Below are 26,277 nucleotides of genomic sequence, written 5' to 3' on the forward strand. Positions count from 1 at the left end.
ATATATTATAGTTTTTCCTGAGACAGGATCATGCTTTGTAGTGCAGGCTGGCCTGGAACTGATTATTAGCCCAGGCTAATCTCAAACTTGTTGTCATCCTTCTGTCACACCTGCTGGAATTAACAGGTGTGTGTCACCATGCCCGGCCATAATGTGCATTTTGAAACTTCTATGGAAGCCAGCTTCCATTTGTTAAATTAGTAAGAAGCTTCAAATAACTTATTCAGTGGGGGAGGTGTTGTAGAAAGTCTGGCTTTTTTTCTTTTCAAGTTAAATGTTAAAATTCAGAAGACTAATAAGAGAAGCAGGGCTTGCTAGATGTATATTTTTTAAAAGAGACTCTCCAGTGTTTAAAGACAGGATCAGGCCTGAGAAACAGCCTTAAAGACTGTCAAGATTGATGCATAGGTAGATGATGATAGTTTCTTTCCTTCCTTTGCCTCTCCTAAGTGAGTATGGTCTTTTCACTGGGCTAGACCTCAGCTTGGTCTTTATGGCGAAATTAGCAAAATTCGGGTTTATATTCTTTGTAGTAGTCCATTTGTATAGGTCATAACACCAGAAAGAACTGCTAATTAGGAATAGTGCTTGGGTGTATGTTTTTGAGTCTCATTTTCTTCTTAAAGTTACTTATTCAAAATTATTGGTAAATAATTGTCATAGAGAAGCAAACACCCTCATAACTGTTGTATTAATGGTTTTGCCTGGTTGAATTTCAGTAAAAAGCCATTATTGGTAAAAGCGTATTAAAATCTTTTTTTTTTTTTTTTTTTTTTGTACTAGGAATCAAACTCAGGACCTTGAGCTTGCCAGGCAGGCTCTATGCCACTCAGCTACATTCCTAACCCTAAAATCTTTAATGTTCAAATTATAATAAGTCTTAGCTTTCTGCCTACTTGAGGATTACAAAACATGGCATTTTGTTGTTACTTTAGACTGGGATCACAATAGTAGTTTTATATCCAACTTTGGAATTTAATATTTGACTAGGTGAGAAAGTTTAAGGCAGAAGAAGTAGTAAATTCTGTGTATGAAGTGATTTGAAGATTGGAAAAGAAGATAAATATGAACTTTTATTAATTTGTGTTCAAGAACTGAATGTACTCATACGCTTTTTCCAAGACCTAAAGGAACATTTCAGTGTCTGGATTCTACTCTTTTATCTTCAAGTATGAAATCATGATATATGATATATTGAATGTATAGTAGGAGATGGTAAAACATTTAGTAATAGTAAGCTGTAACATGCTAGATGTATTGAAAAGACATTTAAAAAATAACAAAGTTGCATGCATAATCAAAATACTTTTTATATCAGCATAATTTTTCACCTTTTTCTTAAAGCAACTTTATATTTCTAAATGATTTCTGTGTCTGAAATGAGAACCTTGCTTTACAGAAGAAGAAGAAGAAAGTGAGGATGGCGGATTGGATGATTGGGAAGCCATGGCCAGTGATGAGGACAGAGAAAAAGGTGAGTAACTCATACAAAGACATCGACGTCCATGTGGAGGTGGTTGTCTCTGCACTACCTGGGCTGTGTGCCATGCTGACAATTTTTTTTCAGACACATGGTTATTAGGAACACACATTTTCTTTTTTTTTTTTTCAGACACATACATTTTATTTGCATTATAAATAGGCAAAGATTACAAAGGAAAAGTTAAAATAAAAACAAGTTTTTATGAATATATTGAAAAAATATGTCACCAACATGTATATACATTTTAAGAAAATAAAAATAGTACGATTTTTTTCTACAGATAGTGTAACCCTCACATAGGAGGCTTTAGAGGCTGTCATATATCATAGAAAACTCACTAAACTGTTGACCATTAGAGAAGAAACTGAAAATACATGGGAAGTAATCTGAGGGTGACCCAAGCAGTGCCTCGCCATACTAATAAATATCTGGAAGCTCATGGCCACCACTGTGAGCACCTCTTGTAATTAGGAACACACATGTTCAAGGTAGTCAGTCCCTCAATCCTGAAAGACAGATGAGTTTCCTGGGGATTGGGGCCAATCTTGCTCTCTCAGTTGCCATGGTTCCTAAATCCAAATAAATGGGTTTTCAGGTCACTTGAGCATTTTACGTAGGCCTTTAAAATGTATTTTTCTGGATTGATGTTTGGAATAGGGATGTTATTAAAGCTAACCTACTGAAGCCTGTTAACTTAAAATGTAATAAAAAGATGAATGGTACAGTTCCTCTTTACTACAAATAAGAGATGTTTTATTGTCATACTTTATTATGAAAATCTATTTCTTTAGTTTAATTTCCTATGATTTTTTATCCTCTTGAGAGCAGTATTTGGTTATTTACTTTTTGCCTCCCGTCCCCTACACTGCCCTTATTTTCACAGCTGTTTTCTTTCAGCCTGGCTTTCTTCACATTCTCATAGTCGGTATTGTCTAATTTTCATTTTGACGTACTACTACCTATGGTTTATCCAGTATATTTCTTAATGTACAAAAGTGGGTGATCGGAAAACATACATGATTCTAATCCTTTGAAATATGTTCTCTGGTTTATAATGTAGCAAATGGTTGTGCTTCATATATGATTAAAAGCGCTGATAGTCTTCACTAGCTTAGTTGCTTTGCTTTTCTATATTTAATTTCAAGTTTTTCACACTGCTCTGAACTTTTTTTCTCTCTTGTGTTATTTTCTTCTGTTACTTGGACCATTGTGTTATACAACTCTCCCACTGTGATTGTAGACAGCTTATCCCTGAATTCTGTTAATTTTTGTTTCACGTATTTTGATGCTGTTAGGTGAACACAGTGGTAGACCTTTCTGATAAACATTGCTACTTTTTTCAGAAATGCTTGTTCCTTAAAAGTCTTCTGTATCTGACACTCATACAGCTATCCCAGATGATTATGTGACTTTTCTATCTTTATTTTTTTTGTATCCTTAAATAGCATGACCTCAGTCCATTTATGTTGCTATAACAAAATACTGCATGTTGGGTAATGTCTAGCAACAGCAGTTTCTTACAGCTGTGCAGGCAGGGAGTCCAGGATCTGGGCACTCCCGTTGGTGTCGGTGAGAGCTGTGCTCTGCATCTAGGACCTTTCCTTTCCTTGTGTTCCCAGAGGGATGAGCACTCTGTTCTCATATACTGGAAAGAAGGGAGCACTAGGGGTTGGCCCATTCTGAGACTTCTGTTGGTCACTTCTCAGAAGACCTCACCTATTAATAATGCCACATAGGGGCCGGGGAGATGGCTCAGTGGAATAAGCGCTTCCCTGGCAAGTGCAAAGGCCTGAGTTCAGTCCTCGGTTCCGCCAAAAAAAAAAAAGAAGAAAATAATAATAATGCCACAGTGGGGACCGTGTCTTAACCTCAATTGTGAGGTTGAGAGGATACCACATTCAAACCGTAGCAACTGTAGTTTGTCAGTATTTATCTTTTACTTAGAATATTTGTAACCTATTTCATTTGATATAGTGAAATATGTTGGTGTTTTTCATTTAGTTGTTTTGTTATTTCTCTTTTTTTTTCTTTTCTGTCTTTTCAGTTGTTGGTTTTTAATGCCATTCTGTGAAAGTTAGAAATAGTCATTTTAGAATTTTAGTTTCCTAACTTCAATGTACAGAAATTCTGGTTGTCTTATATACTGATATTTTCATGTAAATTTTCCTGTCATATATGTTGTTACTTTTATGTGTTATACTGTTATTTTACTTGTAAAAGTAGAGAAATAACTTGAAACAAAGTATTATAGATCTTTAGAGCAGATTTATACCCTTAGGTAGAATACTTCTTGTTTGAAATATGTAACATCAGAAATGATTTGGATTTTGGATTTAGATTTGGGAATATTTGTATTACTTGAGGCACTTGGGGATGGGACCCACCTCAAAGATGAAATCCATTAATATTTTAAATATACATTATACGTATACCCTAAAGGTTATTTTATGCAGTGTCTAATACTTTGGTATGTGAAATAAAAAATTTTATGAAATGGAATTAAAAGTTTCAGACTGAGATTTTTGGATTAGGAAAACCTTTACTTATGCCAGGAATCTTCAGTAAAATGGCAATAGGGAGCCATCTGTTCTAACTTTACAGTTTAGAGGCTCTGAAGGGTGGGCTGGAGTAACAGGGAAGTTCTTTCTTTCTTACTCTTCTTCCTCCTCAGTGCAGTGCATCAGCATGGTACCCCACCTCAGGGTGTAGCCCATGTACTTCTTTCCCCTCTGGCCCTTGGTAGGACTGTGCTCCCCGCGCTGCCTTCCAGCTTTTCAGCTGCTGCCTCCACAATGAGCAGCATCTCTACGGGGAAGGCGAGCTAAGCGTTGGACTCAGCTTCCTGTGTTTGTTTTCTCCCTTCGCATCTGTCTTCCTGATGCTTTTCTGTTACCAACTTTAGTATGGATTACTACCTGAAGTTTTTACTGTTATATAACAGTCTTTATTGTAGCATGTAGACAGATACCTTTTATTTATGATGTGTGAAAATATAATGTTCCTAACTTAATACGTGTCAGTAGTATTGTATTTTAAGGTCTGTTACCTTAATTGCAATCTATAATGTTAATTCATTTGATTTAAAATCTGTTTGCCTCCTGAAGAAGGCAACACAGTTCATATAGAAGTAAAAGAAAACCCTGAAGAGGAGGAGGAGGAGGAAGAAGAGGAAGAGGAAGAAGAGGAGAGTGAGGAAGAGGAAGAAGAGGAAGGAGAGAGTGAAGCCAGTGAAGAGGATGAAGATGATGAGAAGATGTCGGATGAGAAAGATTCAGGGAAAACAGATACAAAGCAAAGCAAAGAAATAAGCTCAGACTCTGAGTATGACTCTGATGATGATCGAACGAAAGAAGAGCGGGCTTACGACAAAGCAAAACGGAGAATCGAGGTATTCGTGTTTGCTTTCTCTTTCCTCTTTCTTCCACACTCCTCTGTGATCATTAGGACTACACTTTACAAATAAAGGCTTTGAGCACCATTTTATTTATTTTTTTTTTTAACAACTTTTTTTTAAAATTTTTTATTTATTTGAGAGAGAGAGAGAGAGAGAGTGTGTGGTGTGTGTGTGTGTGTGTGTGTGTGTGTGGCCAGCTCAGCCCACCAGGGGGCGGGGCTGGCCGGCATGTGGTGCTGGGGGATTGAACCGCGGTCCCTGATGCCTTGCCAAGCTTGTTCCAAGTAGGTGCTTTAGACCACTGAGCCATCTCTCCAGCCCCTTGAGCACCATTTTAAAAAACACATTCTCAAGGTGGGACAAGGTAACGTGTGCTGTGTAGTCCCAACCACTCAGGAGACTGAGGCAGCAGGATCACCATGAGGTGAAAACCAGCCTGAGCAACATAGTGAGGACTGTCTCATGAAAACAAAAGAACTTTGGGCTGGGGATATAAGTCAGTGTAGAGCACTTGCATCCATGAGCAAGGTCTCAGGGGCGTCAGACTGGTACTCAGAAAGCTTTGGACTTTACTTGAGGGTTTCAGATTAGGAATGCTCAGTCCATGTATTTATTCAAGAAAATGCCACTTGGTCATAAAAGAAACAACATGGTGACATTTGTTACACAAATGAGCCTCAAAAACAGGTTGAGGTAGAGAAGCCAAAACACAGAAGACCACATACTGTATGCTTGATTTTGTATGGCATTTCTAAGAAGACAAATTGGTAGAAACAAAATAGATTAATAGTTGCCTGTTGGGCTGGAGAGATGGCTCAGTGGTCTAAAGCACCTACTTGGAACAAGCTTGGCAAAGTACAGGGACCGCGGTTCGATCCCCCAGCACCACATGCCAGCCAGCTGCACCCCCTGGTGGGATGAGCTGGCCACACACACACACTAAATAAATGTTAAAAAAAAAAAAAAAAAATAGTTGCCTGGGCTGGGAATGGGGACAAGGAGTCTTTTGAGTTGAGGGAAATATTCTAATGTTGCTAGTAGTAATGGTCACACATCTCTGTAAATGTATAAAATATCATAGTGTTGTATACTTAGAAAAGGCTGGTCTTGGTATATAAATTATTTCTCAACAGAGCTCATGTTTGTAGTAAGAGGCCCATAGTAGTATTATTTCATGAAAGACAAAAGAATAAATTAAAAATTATTGTCAGACATTTTTAAAAACTTGATCATACACAGAACTCTTAACAGATCTATGGAGTGGGATAATGGAGGAAGTTTTACTTTGGGTCTTTGTTTTGTGGTACTGGTGGTTGAACCTAGGTCCTTTACTCTAGTCCCTTCTTACTTTTTACTTTGAGACAAGCCCTCACTGTTTATTACATTCCAGTAAATCAGCTGTATGCAGAAGTGGTGAAAACATTGCAGATGATATTTCACAGCGTTCCTGGTCACAGCACGGCTGCTCTGAAATCTGTTCCAACAGGTGTCTCCTTATCCAGATGTGCTATGAAGAGAATTGGATTGTAAAGAACTTGGATGCAGCCTGTGTCATTCTCATGCAAGGAAAATATGAAAGAGACAGTGATAGGATTTGAAATACTACTTAACTTCTTATATGTTTGCAGTACACAAGCTCTTGCTTTGGGGGCGTGGGACATGTATATGATGTCTTAATCACTTTGACTCTTTCCCCTCACCCACTCACTACTTAGCTCTGTGATTTTTTTCTTTTCAAATCTAGAAACGGCGACTTGAACATAGTAAAACTGTAAATACAGAAAAGCTAAGAGCTCCTATTATTTGTGTATTAGGCCATGTGGACACAGGGAAGACAAAAATTCTAGATAAGGTAAGAAGAAAATATTGTCTGCATTGAAATAACTTCGAAAGAAAATGAATGGCGCATTTATTTATTACTATTTATTTATTTCTGGGTTTGCAGTTTTATTAAGAAAACAGAAATTCAACCTATACAAAAGGGCAGGGGTCGGGGTGCTGCTAGGCATCCTGCTGCTGGATGAAGGGGTTGGGGATGGCCTTCATGCCGTCCTGCGGGCACATGAGCACCACCGACGTGCTGCGGCACACCACTGGCCCCAGCTGCCACGTGTCCTCCGTCAGCTTGTACTGGTCGTCCGGGTCTTGCATGTACTCGATGGTCCCGTCTAGCATGAGGTTGAGCAGTGGGTCAAAGCCTTTCAGGATTCCACTGGTTTGGCAACCCCCTGGAACTTCACCCGGATCATCTTCTCAGTGTACTTGGACAGGTCCAAGACGCTGTCTTTCTTCTTTTTCTCTTTGTCCGCCATCGTACCGCCTGCACTGAATGGTGCTTTTAAAGGTCTTTAAAAACCCATACCATACTGTGGGCAATTCTCTTTGCAATAAATAGCTTTTTTTTTTGAAATGCTTTTGCTTTTATTTTTTTCTATTTCAAAATACCGATCCAGATTTGCCATTTTCTCATAGCTTCGTCATACACATGTCCAAGATGGTGAAGCCGGTGGTATCACGCAGCAAATCGGGGCCACAAATGTTCCTCTTGAAGCTATTAATGAGCAGACTAAGATGATCAAACATGTAAGTTACATTTAATCTGTCACAGATTAAAATGTGAAATATTTCAAACATTGTTAAAAGAAGTGATGATTAGATGAGACCCATATATTTACCATTCAGAATTAACATCTGAATATTTTTGCCCTATTTTGTTTTATATCTTTCAAAAAAAAAAATCTCACTTCTTTCCCACTGTGCCAGAGGCGACCGCTAATCAGTTCCCTCTGTGCGTTAACATTGATACTGTTGATCTTCATGTTTGAAGAGTCTCTTTCCTCTTGTCCTTTTCTCCCGCGCGCCCCCCCCCCCCCCCTCTCTCTCTCTCTCTCTCTCTCTCTCTCTCCACATCTCTCTCTCTCTCTTTCTTTTTTTCCGGCTTCCATGTTTTCTAACTTGTTCAGGGTATCTCATTTTTAAACATTAACTATAACACACTAAAATGTAAAGCTTACTGGATCATTCATTGTATTATACTGTTGAAGTCACTCTATTAGGAAGTAGAGGTTTTTTGTGTGTGTGACTTCTGGGTGCCTTAAGGGCAGGTCTGCTACAGCTTCTGGAGCTGGGAATTGAACCGCGGTCCTATGTGCCTGCCTGCATTTACCCAAGTGGCACTTTAAACAGCTGAGCTATCTGGCAAAGCCCCAGGAAGTAGAGCCTCTATAGTTAACCTCAGAAGTTTCCCAGCTGGCCCTTGTCATGCAGAACCCACTTTTCCTGCCATAGGTAATTTTAGAGTACTGTCTTTTTTTAATGTATTTGGAGTTCAAAGTGTTGATATTCCAGTTCTGTCATCCATCCTTTACTTTGATAGAGAAATTTATACCTAACTTACTGTTTGATTATTCAGTGTTATGTACAAAAAAGGCAGAATTAATACCTCATCCTTTACCTTTTGTGTACCAGCTTTGCAACTCTAGAGAGCCGATTCCTAGAAAGGCTTATGGGATCAAGGAATGATCCCATAAGCTTTACATTTTAGTGTGTTATAGTTAATGTTTAAAAATTAGATACCCCGAACAAGTTACAAAACATGGAACATAGAAAAAAAGAAGGGGGGAAGGAAAAAGAAGAAAAAGACAAGAAAGAGTAAAGAGACTCTTCAAACATGAAGATCAACTCAATATTGCTTGAGTACTTGACCAGTTTGTTTTCTGTTACAGATCCATGGAGTTAACCATACTTACTGTCTCAAGCTGTTTTTGTTACTGTTGCACTGTGATAATCCCAGCTTTGCCCACACTTTGGTTCCTGGGTCACTTTGGTACAGTTCTGGTAGTTCTAGTTTTTATTTGCATCAGAGCTATCTGGTATAGTAGGATGTCCCAGCTCCTTAATTAGAACTGCTTCAGACCTGGAATTAGCTCCTGTAAATGATTCCCCAGTTCCATGATCACAGAGATGGTGAAAACGATAAAAACAGCCTGTGTTACATGTGAGAGTCTCACTTTATTCCTGATTGAGTCTTTCTTGTACATGTGAAAAAATTTGTGACACTTTGTTTGAGATTGGATTTTATGAAGCTCACTTTCTAGCAGATTCCTAAGAAAAGATTATGGGAATAATATTGCTTGAGTATTTGAATATCAAGTACTTTGTGGCCTTGATACTACAATGTCACTTGGCCATGTGTAAAATCGTTTCACATTTTCCTGCTCTTAAATGTTAAGTTTCCTCCAGTATAATGAAGTTTAACTGTAAGCAGATTCGTGGCTTCTAAGGTGTAGTCACTGTACATTTTGGTGTTGGTTAGTCTGTGCCAGTTTTCAGTTTTCTGGTGCTCTGTTGCAATAACCAGTTTTAAATCTTTACGAATTTAAAAAATTACAGGTTTTTACATTTCTAATTGAAATATTTTAAATAGTATTTCTGTGTATCAGTCATTGGGGAGTTCTTAACAGCTTATTAGGCAGTTGCTAAAACTTAATATTTTGTGTTATTTTAAAACATAGTTAAAGGGCTGGAGAGATGGCTCAGTGGTCTAAAGCACCTACTTGGAACAAGCTTGGCAAAGCACAGGGACCGCGGTTCAATCCCCCAGCACCACATGCCAGCCAGCCGTGCCCCCTGTTGGGCTGAGCTGGCCACACACACACACACACACACACACACACACACACACACACAATAAATGTTAAAAAGAAAATAAAACATAGTTAAAGAGAAAGATGATTAGGCCTGTAGTAAGGCAAGTTCTTAGTGTTACCTTTACATGATAATATTCAACCTGCTAGAGTGAAACAGTTATAATGCTCAGTGAGTGCTGGCTTATGCCCATCAGAATGCAGATTTAAAACATAATGTTTGAATCACTTAGATGTATATCTGGAGGTAAAATTTTGAAAAATCATTTGAAGATTAGGAAAAAGTATAGCAAAGCATAGTGCAAAGAGTGTGTGAACTTTATTGCTTGGTATGGATTACTTTTTAGGCTAAAAAGAGTATGTATTGTAATGTTTTCATTCATTTTAAGTGTTTCACACCAGAAAAGGGGCTTATAACATTATTATTTTTTTTTAAATTTTATTTATTTATTTATTTATATGTGTGTGTGTGGGCCAGCTCAGCCCACCAGGGGGCGGGGCTGGCTGGCATGTGGTGCTGGGGGATTGAACCGCGGTCCCTGTGCTTTGCCTAAGCTTGTTCTAAGTAGGTGCTTTAGACCACTGAGCCATCTCACCAGCCCATTATAACATTATTTTAATAAAGAACATATGTATTTATTTTTTAACATTTTTGATCAGTGGGCTAATTTTCTTACTTTAAAATTGGATCTGACACATTTTTCATGTACTGAGGACAGCTTCTTATATCAGCTTTGTATTAAAAATAAATGTTTATCACACTTAATATGCTCAAACGTAGATAATGCCACAGTTTTATGATTTAGTGAGGGTGCTATTTTCTTTTTTTTCTGCAGAATATCTTTTTTTTCAAAAATCTATTTATTTGTAGTAAGACAGGGTCTTACTACATAGCTTGGACTCGGTGGTGATCCTCCTGTCTCAGCCTCCCCAGTAGTGGGATTACAGGCATGCATCATCACGCCTGGTTTTGGTAGCTGGCTCGGCGTGCGGTACTGGGAATTGAACTGGAGTCCTTGCACTTACGAGACAGGCACTCAGACCCTGAGCTGTCTCCCCAGCCTGCAAAATATCTTTTGATATTAATGAAAATATTAACTATTGCACTTTGCTAGTTGACTCCCTGACTTTTAAAACCACTATTTGGAAAGGAATTAGTAATTTTTTTGTCAGCTTTCATGCCAGATGGATTATTTTCTAAAGAAGCTTTCATTGCTTTAATTTCCTTACACCTTGTGTTTTCCCCACTCTTTCTAGTTTGATAGAGAGAATGTACGAATTCCAGGAATGCTGATTATTGATACTCCTGGACACGAGTCTTTCAGGTAAGACGAAGGCCAGTGCTTAAAGCCCATTAAGTCTGTAAGTTCAGTACAATCACTGACCTCTGCATAGTCGTTTGATCTGAGGTCCTGGTAACTGTAGTTTTTCTTCTTTGCATCGCTGATTGGGGAGTGCTTGGCTTGGAGCCCTGTGTTAATGAGGAAATTGGAGCAAAGCCTGATCCATACATAGCCCATCTCTTTCAAGGGGGATGTTATATTGTTATCTTGACCAGAAAACTAGATTAGTAGAATTGGCAGAATTATTAGAGCAATTTTTAGAACTAAGTCATTTTAACAGATGTCAGTTCTGTGTGTCAGATGAGTGTTTGTCAAGTAAGGGTTAATGGTACTTGAACAATCTAATGTATAAATGGTATATAATATAAATACAATTAGTCTTCCTTATCCACTGATTCCATATCTGTGAATTCAAACAACTGTGGATAAAATATAATTGAAAAGTTGCATTTGTGCTGAATATGTACAGAATTTTTTTTTTTTGCTATTCTATAAATAATACAATGTGACAGCTCTACAGCATTTGCATTTATAATATACAGGCATTAAAGAATGATTACCCCTTTTCTAACTGTTTTGGAGCAAAAGTGTTTCTGATCTTGGAGTTGGAGTATTTGCATGGACTTTACGGTTGAATATCCTTCCCTTGATCAAAAATCTGGAGCTCCAAATGTTTCAAAGTTCTGGTTTTGTTAAATCACAGTTGTTTTGAGCATCATGTTGGCAGTGTAGAAGTTTTTGAGTTTAGAGTTTTAGAGTAGGGATACTTAGCCTCTGTAATTAATCTAGAGATGATACAAAGAATTCAGGAGGCTCTGAGTAGGTTCTCTGCAGACATGACAGCATTTTATGAGAGGGACTTAAGCACCATTGATTTTGGCATCCTTGTGGGGTCCTGAGCTCAGTCCATTACAGATACCAGAGGGTGACTTATTTGTTCTTTCACTTACATTTTAGAAATTTAAATTAACAACAATGATTTAAGATTTTCTTTTTATAGAAACACTTGTACTTTTTCTCTTTCCAACAGTAACCTTAGAAACAGAGGAAGCTCTCTCTGTGATATTGCCATTTTAGTAGTTGATATTATGCATGGTTTGGAGCCCCAGACAATTGAATCTATCAACCTTCTCAAATCTAAAAAATGTCCCTTCATTGTTGCACTCAATAAGGTAAGTCTTCCTCAAAAAAATTAATTGCAGAAAAAGCTTAATTATTTTGATAATAAAAATAAGTATGTTTTGTTTCTGGTTTTTCTTTTTTTTTTTTTAGTTTTCCTGCATATTGAGTTAACTGGTCCTGCTCAGCTCCTCCAGACACTCGCTTTGTGTTACAGTGAGATGTTACCTATCCTACAGTTAGCAGTCAGATCCCAAACTAAATTTGTTACATGTTGGTGTTTTGACAGAGTAGAGTGGATTTTAGAAGTATATGTAGAAGCAGTTTGGCAGAACTTGGATATAAATTGAAGGGACACAAGGAAGCTTGAAAGGCAAATGGCTGATTCCACATAGAGATGACTGGGTGGACCATGTGGTGGCACAGAGGGTCACAGAGGCAGGCAGGTTTATGGTGGATTTTGAGTGGAGTTCACTTGTAGGTGATAGAGATGAGTATTCCTAGAAAAGTTCTGGTTTTGTTAAATCACAGTATGCTAGTAAAAGTATGTTGCTTCACTCCAAACTCCTGTGGCATTTCCATAAGAACTTTTTTTTTTTTTCTCTGAATGCCCTCAGGCGTGGTTTGGCTGGCTTGACTGTTGTGGGAATCGAACTGAGGCAATCTGAGGCTGACAGCTTTGTGGAAGCAGCCACTTAAAGAACTGAGCTATGGCCAGGCCCCCTCCATAAGAACTTTACAATAAGAACTTAACTTTGTTCCCCTCTCTCATCTTCTGTTCCCTTTTTATACCTTTTATTTCTCCCACCCACACTTTTCTTGAACACCCTTTCTGTGATAGCTTTTCATTGCAGTGACAAAGTACATGAGGCAACCAGCTTCTAAGGAGGAAACAGTTACTTGGACTCAGTTTTAGTGATTTCTATCCCTGGTCTCTTGGTTGCGTGATCTGAACCGTAGCAAGGAGCAGAGCTGCCTGCCTTATGGTGGTCACGAAGCACCACACACTCACTCACTTTTAGGGTGCACCCCCACCCCCTCTTCTCATTGACAAGAGAAAATGCACTCCGTGAGAAGTGTGGTTTAGCGCGTGCTAATGACTTACACATAACTGCTCAGAGTGTCGCCCAGGAGATGGCTGCGTGCTCCTTAGTAGTCACTTTGCTTCCTCTCCAGACCCTCAAAGTACTCCTCATTGCTTCAAGCACATGCATCCCATCATTCTTGACACTCTCTGAAGCAGTTCTGAATGTCCTCTGTCATGTCTTTATGAAGACATGAAACTCTTCACAAAGTTGGCAAATGCTACTGCTGAGAGACACCAAATGGAAAAGCAGGCTTATCATCTTACAGCGCATGCTTATCTGTCTTGCTTAACCAATCCAGTGCTCTCCCCAAAGTCAAAATGAACTTGAAGGGTAAACACAAATCACACGAGGACATGAAGGTAGTCACAGCTGAACAACTGAAGACATACCAGAGGACTTGGAGAGCTATTTGCTAAAGTGCAAAAGTGAGGGCATAACACACTTGCATTTTAACTGAGGGGGACTCTCTTGAGGGTAATTAATGACAGTGTATCTCTTACCACATTTTTAAAATTAACCATATTTTTTTATCACATGTGTATTTTTATCATGCCCCTTTTTGCTTATATACTTCAATTTTATAAAAGCTAATACAGCTTTCTTACCAATAATGTTGGCATGTTATCCTTTTACTTTTTCTAATCTTTATTTCTTTTTATTTTTATTTATTTTTAATATATTTAGGAGAGGGTCTACAAGGTCTACAGGGTTTCACTACATAGATTGGACTCGTAGTGATTCTCCTGTTTTCAGCCTCCCAAGCGCCGGGATTACAGGCGAGTGCCATCACGCCCAGGCTCAGTCACCCTCTCAGGGGTCCCTGGGGGCGGGGCTGGCACAGCAGGCTGGGGATCCCACCCCGGCTGCTGCGCTCTGCCGAGGCAGGTGCTTTAGTTCACTGAGCTATCTGGCCAGCCCTTCATCTTTATTTCTTTATGTTTAAAATGCATTTCTTGTACACAGTGTATATTTGATCTGTTTTTGGTTTGGGGGTGGTCACTCTTATCTAAACCATTTACATTTATTGTATCTGTTACCAGCATATAGATAGTAGTTAGATTTAATTGTACCACCTTACTATTCTTTTTAATTGTTTCAAATGAACTTTCTTATTTTCCTGCCCTTTGCGGCATTTAATTGCATACTTTTGAGTACTTCATTTATTGCCGTTAGTGGAGTATTAACTATTTCTTTGTATTTTATTGATTGCCCTAGGCTGGTTTACAATGTGAACTTTTACTAGTCTTATCTTTAAATCCTATTATGCTTTGTATTCCTTTGTTTGTAAATAAAATTTGCATATTTACAGATACAATTTTTGAAGCTCATCCAGTGAATATTTCATTGTGTCTCTATAAATTTCAAGTTTTTCCTTTGTTTTAGATTTTTTTTTCTTTAAGGACACCATATGCTAATTTCATCACCTTTGTCATTTTAGGCTTTTTTTTAAAAAAAAATTTTGTTTCTTCTTACTCATTTCTTTTCTTAGTAATAGCATTCAGATTAATCTGCATCTTTACATTCTCACTCCCAGAATGTGCAGTTTCTTGGTTTGAGTTTGCTGGCTGTCAAGTAATTTTCTTTTGCTAAGGTCTTAGGCATGGTACCTACAAATTCCCTGTGCCCTTTCCTACTTTTTAGGAAAAATGTTTTTACTGATATAGTTGTTCATGTTTATCGGCCTTAGTTCATGGGTCTCAGTACGTGTACTGAAAATTTATAGTCAAAATTAAAGTGACTAGTATATTTTTTTTTCTTTTCAAAGTTTGTGACTAGTATATTTTATAGTATAATTTATAGTCAAAGTGACTAGTATATTTTATCACCTCAAATATTTCTCATTGTTGTTCAAAAGTGGGAGGAAATATTCTATGATTAATAAAACAAATTTAAGCCAAATTTGAGGAATAGAACAAAATGAGCAGTTCAAAAATAGGAAATAATTTTTTTCACTTTCAAGTCTTTTGATAAGTAGTTTTCCTAATGTTGGTACATCATGCAATTAATCCTCGTTCCTGTCTACTGCATTACAAGAGTCTTTTGTAATTTAGACAACACATATTAATGGACATGGGATAATTACAGGATCTCCTGTTGTGTAGATAGATGGCAGCCTCTTATGGATCCCCAAAAGCTGACATTTAAGAGTGCAGTTTTACAGTGTATTTAGGTTTTTGATATGATACAATATCTGAGTAATTCATACTCTTCTATGTGGAATATGCATTAGAAATTTTCTGTGGCCATTTACTTTAAATTCTTGGATGTTAAAGAGTTTTTGGAAATGATCCTTACACAAATCCTTTTCCAGATTGATAGGTTGTATGATTGGAAAAAGAGTCCTGATTCTGATGTGGCTGCTACTTTAAAGAAGCAGAAAAAGAATACAAAAGATGAATTTGAGGAGCGAGCAAGGGCCATCATTGTGGAATTTGCACAGCAGGTCAGAAGTCGTTTCCTGCTTTATGATGGGCCTCTCAATGCGTTCTCACGTCTGTAATGCACTCAGCGCCTTTGTTAGTCCTTATTTTGTGCTGTTTTTCGCTCTTCTTGCTTTATTCTTTTTTTTATTTTAATTTTTGTGGGGCTTTTTGTTCTTCGTTTTGAGACACAGAGTTTTGCTATATTGTCCAAGCTGGCCCTGCATTCCTGGACTGAATCCTTCCTCTGCTTCCTAGCTGGGAATATAGGCCCTGCACCACTGCGTCTGGCTTCCTCCTTAATCTGAGAAAGCAAGTACTTCACAGATTTCCCCCGCACAATCTCAATGTCTTAATAATTTCTCTTAGAAAGAAACCTCTGTCTTTTGGTGGGGAGGGAGAAAAATTATTTTGTAGAAGTTCATATGCACATCCTCGGAATGAGAAGAGGAAAAGCAAAGCGCAGAGGCATTCGTAGTCATGGAGCTTGGGTGGGTGTGCCTTTTCATCCTTCAGGTACATGCGCAACGTGTGTGTGTGTCCGAGATTATATGGTGTCTTATCATGCTGGTCCACACATTAAGAATGTTCACTAATTCAAAATCCCAAAGCTGTGAGAGTATTTTTGATAACCAGTAATACACTACAGCAACTCGCCACCCTTTGAAAAGATTATAACCCTCACTGTTTTGGGAACCGGGGTTTCCCTCTACACAAAGGTGGCCCCAGGCCTTTAGATAGAAGCATCGGCGGCGGCAGCATTACAGTTAAAACGCTGCATTGCATGACTGCTCAGTTAAAGAGAATAATGCAGCCCAGTGTGACAAGTAGAGTTATCAGGTGGCTGCTATTAAAATGTCAGTGAGGAAGTATGTTCTCACTGACTTGCTCCCATATTTCCACAGTGCAGCAGAAGACACCAGACTGTAGGTGCGACCACTGCCCGCTTCTTGGGCTTCTTGCCACCTCTTCCCTGCCACCTGAGGGCAGGCCCTGCTGACTGCTGCCCAAAAGGTCAGGTCCAGGGTGCATCTTTTCCATCACTTAGAAGAAAAAGATACTTGCAAGGTGGCGAGTAGTACAATTGACTAATTGTACTTTTTATCATACAGTACAGTGTCACTAAAGCTTAGATGCGGAGCCATTGAGTGTGAACCTTGTACTTTATGCAGAATTCATGTAGAGCCCAGTGGTTACGATCTGAAACCACCTTCCAGACCTGGGAGTCCAAGTAGAGACTACTTGGACTACGCCGCAAGCCCTGCCCCTTTCACTCTAGGGACTGAGTTCAGGACCACATCTGCGTAGCCCTATGAGGTGGCTTTAATAAAGATCACTTTGCAATACATGGTTTTTCCTAAAAACAAAGTAAAGAGTATTTATACAGGGATTGCTTTACTACTTGTAACAAAATTTGGGGATGCAAACTTTCCTGTAGTGCTCACCAGAATGAACTAAGACACACAGAACAGTGGCTACGGCCTGACCTCACCTCATAGGTGAGTCCCTGTCTGCATGCTGCCCTGCCACCCTCATGAGCATTCACCTCTCCAGGACATCCACATAGTAGTTCACTGCCACCATGCAACCGTTCCTGTGAAGTTGGGCATGATGGTGCAGACCTATAATCGCAGCACTGGAAAGACTGAGGTGAGAGGATTGCTGTGAGTTTGAGTTCAGCCTGGGCTCCGTAACGAGGTCCTGTGTCAAAAAAAAAAGACTCCACACACACCAAAGTTACCCAAAAAGCGTGACGTTAGCCCTCCCTCTTCATATGTGTGCACCTTGTCTAGAAAGGCTAGATGTTTCCAACAGCAGCGTAAATTTCTTACGCACATGAAGCAGACTGCCTGCGTAGAAATCACTTCACTAGGGACTTATACGATCACTTCTTCAGCAGCTTTTTTTGTTTGTTCATTTTTTTGTGCTGGGAATCAATCCCAGGGCTTGCTGGGAAAGCGTGCTGCTCCTGTGGACTACATGCTCAGCCCTGTAGTTGTTTTGAGGAATTTGAGAAGAGTTAGCCACTTGCTTATCTTGCTTCCTTAGTCATCTGTTGCTCTTCCTGTTGCCTCCTTTCATATCCTGCCATGTTGAAATGACTTTGCTTCCAGGGTTTGAATGCTGCTTTGTTTTATGAGAACAAAGATCCCCGCACTTTCGTGTCCTTGGTACCTACCTCTGCACATACTGGCGATGGCATGGGAAGCTTGATCTGCCTGCTTGTTGAGTTAACTCAGACCATGTTGAGCAGGAGACTTGCTCACTGTGAAGAGCTGCGAGCGCAAGTGATGGAGGTAACGATTCCGCTCTGATGTGTGCTTTTGGTGGAGGATATGCGGAGATTAATGGTCATAGTTCATTCTGTTCTCTTTGCAATGTCTGTTAGGTTAAAGCTCTCCCGGGAATGGGCACCACTATAGATGTCATATTGATCAATGGTCGTTTGAAGGAAGGAGATACCATCATCGTTCCTGGAGTAGAAGGGCCCATTGTCACTCAGATCCGCGGCCTGCTGTTACCTCCTCCTATGAAGGAACTGCGAGTGAAGGTAAGTGCCGCTGCGGGCCCTTGTGCCCTCACACTCTGCTATGGTGGCTTGTGGGTATCCTCATGCAGGAGGGCTGTGCTTAAGTGGGCTCTGTGACTATACCTGTTGGCCAAGCCAAGCTTTTCCTGCGAGCACTTCCTGTGCTGCGCTCTACGCAGCCGATGAGTTTCTTATTAACACTGCCTTAATGCTGAAAGAACACATTTATACTGCAGTGTATGTAAGACATAGAACAGTTCTTAGAAGTTGAGGAAGCAGCCACATTGAGACTCAGAACCTTGCTGTTTGCATCCAGAAACTGCCTTCTGGAAGCTCCAAGTTAACCCAGACTCTCTTCATAGTTTCTGTAACTGAATGTGAATCTATCAGAAAACATCTATGAACTGAATAGATTTATTCTCAATGTGTGCCTTTATACCAGGCTTTTCACTTGAAAAATAATTTTTAAGGTTTATATTCCATTGTGGGAACACCTCACAGTTTACTTACCTGGTCTGTTGGCAGGGAGTGTTGGCTGCCCCACTATCCCAGCAGGGCCCCGGGTGCACACACTGTCCTCACACACTCTCCTTCCACCTTGGGGAAGAGGGCATCGCTGAGTCCACACTCAGTAGACCCCGCCCACCAGATGAGCACGCTGCATGACTGTAGGCAGAGCCAGTCACATTCCCAAGTGCAGTTTTCATTTATTTGATATCTTCACTAGATCTTATTTCTAAAATCTTAAAATTTGAGTTAGTACATTTGCATCACATAATGATTTTAGAGAGTTGGTATAGGTAAAAATAAATATTAACACCAGAAGTTTGCTACAAGATTTGTTTTTTTTTCCCTTTCTCATATCTCTAACTCATTGTTTGTATTTAATTATAGTGATCATTTGTGTTTTTTAGCTCTTCTCTCTTATCTTTTCTTTTTCGTTTTTTTTTTTGCGCTACAGGGGATCAAACTCAGGATCTTGCACTTGCCCTGCAGGCACTTATACCGCTAAGCTGTCTCTCCAGCCCTCCCTGCTTTTTTTTTTTTTTTTTTTTTATAAACAGATATGTTTATGATACAGTAAGCCCCCAATGTTAGAAGAAAGAATTCATTCCAGGGGAATGTTCTAGGTCAGACTTGTTTGTAAGTCTGACAGAGTAGTAGAGACTTAGGTAGAAGATGCAGCCTGTTCACCCAATTTTTTTTTTTTTTTTCTTCAAGTCTTCATACAGGCTTTTGGCATTTTTACTTTTTTTTTTGTGTGTGTGTGTGTATCTTAGGGAAGGGTCTACAGGGTGTTCAGGGTCTCACTACTAGGACTCAATGATCCGCTTGTTTACAGCCTCCCAAAAGCTGGGATTATAGGCGTGCGCCATCACACCCAGTCTCAATCACCATCTCAGCATGTCCCAGGGTGGCGCCGGATTGAACGCCCAGCCCCTGCGCCTGCTTGCACACGCTTTCATCCGCTGAGCTGTTTGGCTGGCCCTCTTGTTTACTTTTGAGACAAGGTCTTGCCATTCAGTTCAGGTGGGCCTCAAACTTGCTGTGATCCTCCTGCCTCAGGCTCCAGAGTCCTAGGATCACAGGTGTACGCTGTCATGCCCCGCTCTTTTTCTTGAATAACCATTGAGCTGAGTGAGCCTCAGTGCTGATCCAGCATGCTCGCACTGAGAGGTTTCTGTGTCTCCTCTGCCACTGCAGCACGCTTCTTCGAAATTTTGTTGGCTTCTTTGGCACAGCAGACTTTATGTTCCATGATCTTGTTCTTTAGAACTGTGCCAGTGGTCTACTGGCTTAAGAATGTGACATCTACCGTCTTTGCCTCTGCCCAGTCTGTTATTTTCACGTTTCCTGGTCATCGCATCGCACTCCCCTTGCCACTGCTTTCCCTCTTGCGCTGGGCACTCTGGGCTGACTGAGCCCTGATGACTCACAGTGAGCACACAGCAGCACAGCTGGGCCAGCGCCGTCAGGCCCGAGCGCCTTTGCGATTTGTTTCCCTCTGTGAGTGCTCACAATGCAAGGTGTGTTTGTATCTGAAAGTTAGCAACTTGAATGTTCATAAGTTGGGGACTTAGTACTAGTCTGTTGTTAACTTGAAAGTTTCAATACCTTTTCTTACTCTGTAGAGCTTATACTTGCTTTTTCTGTTGTATTTTGTGAGGTGGCAGTGCCTGTGAAGGAATCTTTTTATCCCCAAGGTCATGAAAATGCTATTTCATCACCTCTGTGCTCTCACTTTTCAAATAAACATTGGAAAACGTCTTGTTTCTATAGAACCAGTATGAAAAGCATAAAGAAGTAGAAGCAGCGCAGGGAGTAAAGATTCTCGGAAAAGACCTGGAGAAAACATTAGCTGGTTTACCCCTCTTGGTGGCTTATAAAGAAGATGAAATTCCTGTTCTCAAAGTAAGTTTACTGTTTTCTCCAGAGCTACTGTTTCTGTTTGTCAGGAGGGCCATACAGTAGTGGCGATCTAGTGGACACCCTTGTCTTTGAGAGGAAAGCCTGTCTTCAGCTGGCCTCTTAGGGAACTTGGTCTGAATGCATTCCGTCCTTTTAGTCGTAGAATTGGCATATGTAATGCAGTGGAAAGCTAGAAGAGTTTCTTCGTGTTTTATTATAGAAACTGTAGGATGTAACAGAGCTAAAGAGAATCATACCAAATAATGGTCATTCTTAACATGTGCCTGTTGGCTTGAACAGCCAGCAGTGCAGGCTTTCCTGTCCCATCAGATGACACCAGCAACCCACTGGGACAGCGATACATGTATGGCCCTGGTGTGAATGTTGAAGCCTCCTTACCTGTTTGTGTGGTTAGCTGGCCAGTACCCAGCATGGTCTCACAAGGAGGACTTTGAGCTGTTAGCTAGCTGAAGAAAAATTACCATTTGTTACCAGTGCCTCCTTTATTTTCCCAGCAGCCCGTCCACGACTTGAGTAGGCACTGTAATGATGCTTAAAGAGCCATTAAGATTATCAGTGTATTTTTTACACTGATTTGAAACAGGTGTGTAGTTTTGTCATTCTGTAACATGTGTAGTTTAGTGCACACGGGAGACAGGAAGATCCAGAGTTGAGCCTGACCCAGGCAGTTTAGTCTGACCATCTCAGAGTTTTAAAATTGAGGAGGTAGCTGCTCAGGGAGAAGGCCCCGAACAGGTCCCCTAGAATCACTGAAAGCAAACAAGGTGCAGGGGAGGAGGTGCAGGACATGGCTGCCTGGTCCCTTCTCTCTCGGTGGCACAGGTTACACCTTATTTTCCCTTCTAAGCCAAGAAGTACGTATGAAAAATGTAATTCCAAACTGCTGAGAGTAAGAGATGTGCTGATGTGCCTGTGAATCTTGCTTTAAGGATGAATTGATCCATGAGTTAAAGCAGACTCTAAATGCTATCAAACTGGAAGAAAAGGGCGTCTATGTCCAGGCTTCTACACTGGGCTCTCTGGAAGCTCTACTTGAATTTTTGAAAACTTCAGAAGTGCCCGTAAGTAACCGTATCCAGCCCCATATTCGGGTAGCTGTGGTCTGTGGTGCCGTTCTGTTACCTGATGCACACAAACCTGAAATCACTTTTTACAGTACGCAGGAATCAACATCGGCCCTGTGCATAAGAAAGACGTCATGAAGGCGTCTGTGATGCTGGAACATGATCCTCAGTAAGTGCCCGCCCAGCGGCTGTGCTTTCCAGTCTGCCCCCTCGGGCATCCTTTCTCACCGAGCCATCTCGATGTGTTCTCACCTTTCAGATATGCAGTCATCTTGGCCTTCGATGTGAGAATTGAACGGGATGCACAAGAAATGGCGGATAGTCTAGGAGTTAGAATTTTTAGTGCTGAAATTATTTATCACTTATTTGATGCCTTTACAAAATACAGACAAGACTACAAGAAACAGAAACAAGAAGAATTTAAGTAAGTTGCTTTTGTTTATTCTTTGCAGTGAAGTTGGGACTTACCAAATACTAGAAAAGTGTGTATGTAGGGAAAAGTGTGGCATTTGTTTGTGTACCAGAAGGTGCCTTGTGAAGCTGTTGTCCTGGCCCAAATCCCTGCCCTAGAGCAGTTTTTTTCCAGTGTGGGCAAGTACTCTGCAGCCTTTCAGCTTATTAATACTCAGTTTAGCAGGCTAAGGTTCTAATTAATGCATTAGTAATGAGTAAACGTGGGACCTTCATCTGGTTGGAATTTATCTAGGATTACATGAAATTAAGAAAATCAGTGTGAAAATTAGGGGACAGGGAAGGGATGGAATGTGTGGGAGGAAAATATGTTCCATAGATACTGGGAGCACGTGTATCCCTACCCTTCCACGGGGGCTCGAGGAGCCACCAGTGGGGCCCTGGGCCAGGCTTACACTCCCTCCTGGGAGAGCACACCAGCAGACTCGGGAGCAGCAGCGGGGGTGAGAGGTGGCTGTAGTTAGGAGAGAATCTCACAGCCTTAAGACTCTAATTAGCAGCACAGTGTAAGGCTGTGATGTGAGCCACACAGCTCGCACGTGGGCTGAGCAGTGCAGGAGGCTGCCCCGCCAGCTGCGGCAGAGGTATCATGGGCATGGTGATAGACAAAGGGCTCAGAATTACCTGGATCCATGGGGTAGAGACATCGGCAGGCTGTGGGAAGGATGGAGCTCACTGTTGAGTTGTCAGAAGCCGGTGGTAGCCAGGTGGGAGTCTTTGGAATCCATGGGTGGTACGCAGTTCTTCGGTGCAGAGTGCGGCAGCACGGCTGTGTCGAATGCACTTTTAAAGCAGTGCCGACTAGTAAATAGGGAGCGTGACGTTGGGCTGTGCTGCCTGCAGACCCACACTCCTAGGATGCCTGCTGGGACCCTTCAAGGCCTTTTGAGCTTGTGCTGGAGAAGCGGAGCTGGGAACTGGCCTCATCGTGGCTGCTGGGCTCAACCACTTGGGAGCGCAGTGAGGAGCAACTGTGGTGTCCCCAACGAAGGCTTTCTGTGCGTGCTTTGGGATTTGCCCCACACGTACCTCAGGTCGCAGCTGCGGCAGTCTTCCTGAGCCTGGCCTTGCCTTTTGGTTTGGGCACAGGGCACCTGTGTGTGGCACACGGCAGAGCTCCAGGGCAGGAGAAGTGGGAGAGGCAGCCTGGCCAGGTCACGCAGCACGGCCCCTCTGTCCAGCTCCTTACCCAACAGGAAGCTGAGTGGTCATTTGTGTTCTTTTTAAAAAATGTTTGTATGATTTTGCAAACTTAAAAATCTTTTTTTCCTTTCAGGCACATAGCAGTATTTCCCTGCAAGATGAAAATCCTTCCTCAGTACGTTTTCAATTCTCGAGATCCAATAGTGATAGGGGTGACTGTGGAAGCAGGCCAGGTGAAACAAGGGACACCCATGTGTGTCCCCAGCAAGAATGTAAGTTACCATCATCCTTAAAAATGGGGTTGCCCCAAGTAGTGCTTTCCACCTTACATTCTGCTTAAATGTGTTCAGTCTTCCACCTTCCTAAGTCTGCGCTCGTAAGAACCAGTAGGATGTGAGCGATCCCGTCCCGAACGCCTTGTCCTCTCCCAGAGCCATCCCGCGTTTCCAACGGTTCCCCCTGCTTCCAAGTGTCATCCTACAGTTGTGCAGTTTATCCCATCTGTCTGTTTTCTCAGACACAGGTTAACTAGTGTTACAGGAAGGAACTTTTGCCAGGCCTGTGACTTCTGGGTCACACAGGCCATCTCACCAGCAGTGGTGCTGACCCAGGACTCCTGGGGAAAACACCAAGACAAACTTTCCCAGTATTGGAGTCCCTCTGAGCATATTGCTGCTCAGCCACCCACCTCCATCCTTGGTGACTTTTGCACCTACTTGCAGTGTGTTTGAGTCAGTTCCCAAGGGGCTGTAGAACTGTCCCCTCTTCCCTGCCCTGTGAGGCATCCTGTAGATACACAGTTGTTTTCCTGACGTCATTTACCTAGTCTGGCCACTGGGAGCCCTTGTCACACACCCCTGCCTTTCCGGATGTAGCAGATCCGTGTCAGACCTGGATCCTCCGAGGGAAATGGCACTTGGCATTGTCTTATTTCATTGGGCGGCCTGAGCTAAAACATTATCTGTGGCAGTTATTTCCTGTATAGCTTTGGCTTCCTCTACCACACAGGGCTCTGCCTGTTGACTGTTTCTTGTACCTCTTTCTCCAGGACCCCATCACTCTCCATACTCCGTGACTGTGTCACTCATTACTCAGAACTTGTCATCTTTTAATCTGTACCATGGGTCCCTGACTTCTTTGATTGCTTAGAGCTCTGTCCCAATTGAGAACCTCACTTCCTTCTTACAGGGGGAGGATGATTGGGTGCACAGAGCACAAAGGAGGCTGCATACTGCATGTCAAGTGATCTCACTTGTCCTCAGTCACCTGTGCAGTGTGGGGTAGCTGTAGGTGCAGGGCGTCCTGCTGTGGACTCACTCAGCCATGCATGGAGGCCCGTTCCTAGAGGCTGCAGAGAAGGTTCTTGGGCTGTGTGGCTCACGTGTGCAGTGCCCACTGGGACAGGAATTTCCCACATATGTTGTACTTGTCTTCTTTTTACAGTTTGTTGACATTGGAATAGTAACAAGTATTGAAGTAAACCACAAACAAGTAGATGTTGCAAAAAAAGGACAAGAAGTTTGTGTCAAAATAGAACCAATCCCTGGTGAGTCTCCCAAGATGTTTGGGAGACATTTTGAAGCTACAGACATTCTAGTCAGTAAGGTAAGTGTTTTGCCAGTGGTAAGCGTCCAGCAACAATCAGTGTGAGCTGCACTGCTTTGGGTACCGGTATCAGTAGCTTGTCCGGCCCTGCTGACCCTGCGTCGTATCTGTGGCAGCACCTCGTGCTGAGCAAGGACGCTGTACCCCAGGCAGAGCAGCACCCAGTTCCAGGACACCGATCCACCCCTCTTGGTGGTGGTGTGGCCCTGGTCCCCTTTCTTGCACTTCAGCAGTCTGTGCCCATGTTTGTGTATTCTGTTCACCGTGTTTGTGCCTCGGGCATTGCAGATCAGCCGGCAGTCCATCGACGCCCTCAAAGACTGGTTCCGGGATGAAATGCAGAAGAGTGACTGGCAGCTTATCGTGGAGCTAAAGAAAGTGTTTGAGATCATTTAAATTTTCTACCTGGGGCAGGAATTGAAATGCGTATGTTGTAATACCGCCACCAAGAGAAGACAGCAAATGGATGGAATGGGCGTCTCTGGACACGGATGGACTGAGGTGTATAAAACGTTTTCCATGAGAAACCAAGAAGCTTACACTGGTTTGACAGTGGTCAGTTACCCGTCCCCGGTCCCAGCTGCCTGTCCACCCACCCTCTGCCCCCTCCTCCCCGCCAGCCCGGCTGCTGTTTTAAAGTTTGCCCTTCCCCAAATTTGGATTTTTATTACAGATCTAAAGCTCTTTCAATTTTATACTGATTAAATCAGTCCTGCAGTATTTGATTAACCAAGCTTCTGCAGATTTTGTGATTCTTGGGACTTTTTTGATGTAAGAAACACATCTACGCGCATTCCTCCACATTGGTTTTTCTAGCATTCATTTGCCATTTGCCCTAGGAATTTTTAAACAGAAAATTAGGCATTCTGATATTTATCTGCTTTGTGTGAAACCATGGTGTAAAGTATAGCTGGCTGCTTTTTACTGCTTCTGTAGTCATGAGAGTCCATTGTAACCCTCCCAATTCCAAAGTACCAATAAAGGAAATAGACGTTGCGACACCAGAAAGTTCTGGTAGGTTTCCATGTCAGTGTAGCTCCTCATGCTTAGCATGGGCTTCTCAGGATGAGGATTATTTTGCACATGTCACAAGAGGGATTTTTTTAATTCTCTAGGATAAAAGACAACAATCCTCAAAGATACAAGTGGCAACAAACAGGAAACTCCTTGGGTTTTGTGCTAAGCTGCTGCAGATACTTCATGGTAGTTAGGACTGTCCTGAGCAAAGTGGGTGCTTGTGAGCGCATACTCTTCTCGGTTTTAGAAACTTGACAAAAGTAACAGTTTACATCACTTTCAGGTATTTAAAGTCTGAAGTACTCACAAGTATGAAGAAAGAACTATATATTTTTAACTTTTACATATCATAGAAAAAATGTATGTGAAAATCTGTAAGTTTCTTATGTATGCTTGGAGACAAGGACTAAGATGGCTTAGATGCTTTACCCTGCTTTGGAACCAGCGGAGTCTCCTCCCGGGACCTCTCAGAGACTTGAGAGCCAGCAGCACTGCGGCCTGCTGGCTCTTCAGCCTTTCAAGGA

General features: G+C 41.5%; 1 protein-coding gene and 1 pseudogene across 1 annotated transcript in view; one reads left to right on the plus strand and one right to left on the minus strand.

The window, feature by feature from the left end:
* The window catches only part of Eif5b (eukaryotic translation initiation factor 5B), a 97,496-nt gene extending 72,027 nt beyond the window's left edge, over window positions 1-25,469 (plus strand). The window contains exons 9-24 of the mRNA XM_023717408.1: window positions 1,400-1,474; window positions 4,588-4,871; window positions 6,622-6,729; window positions 7,350-7,460; window positions 10,781-10,848; window positions 11,897-12,038; window positions 15,385-15,516; window positions 17,608-17,790; window positions 17,883-18,044; window positions 20,304-20,435; window positions 21,383-21,514; window positions 21,610-21,686; window positions 21,777-21,941; window positions 23,265-23,403; window positions 24,575-24,736; window positions 25,025-25,469. Of these exons, the coding sequence (XP_023573176.1) occupies window positions 1,400-1,474; window positions 4,588-4,871; window positions 6,622-6,729; window positions 7,350-7,460; window positions 10,781-10,848; window positions 11,897-12,038; window positions 15,385-15,516; window positions 17,608-17,790; window positions 17,883-18,044; window positions 20,304-20,435; window positions 21,383-21,514; window positions 21,610-21,686; window positions 21,777-21,941; window positions 23,265-23,403; window positions 24,575-24,736; window positions 25,025-25,132 (2,180 nt within the window). The 3' untranslated portion in view covers window positions 25,133-25,469. The remainder of the gene's footprint in view (window positions 1-1,399; window positions 1,475-4,587; window positions 4,872-6,621; window positions 6,730-7,349; window positions 7,461-10,780; window positions 10,849-11,896; window positions 12,039-15,384; window positions 15,517-17,607; window positions 17,791-17,882; window positions 18,045-20,303; window positions 20,436-21,382; window positions 21,515-21,609; window positions 21,687-21,776; window positions 21,942-23,264; window positions 23,404-24,574; window positions 24,737-25,024) is intronic.
* On the minus strand, window positions 6,879-7,189 carry LOC101564713 (annotated as a pseudogene).
* Window positions 25,470-26,277: the final 808 nt, after the last annotated feature.

Source organism: Octodon degus, unplaced genomic scaffold (genome assembly GCF_000260255.1).
Source record: "Octodon degus isolate 3935 unplaced genomic scaffold, OctDeg1.0 scaffold00052, whole genome shotgun sequence".
NCBI classification, from domain to species: Eukaryota; Metazoa; Chordata; class Mammalia; order Rodentia; family Octodontidae; genus Octodon; species Octodon degus.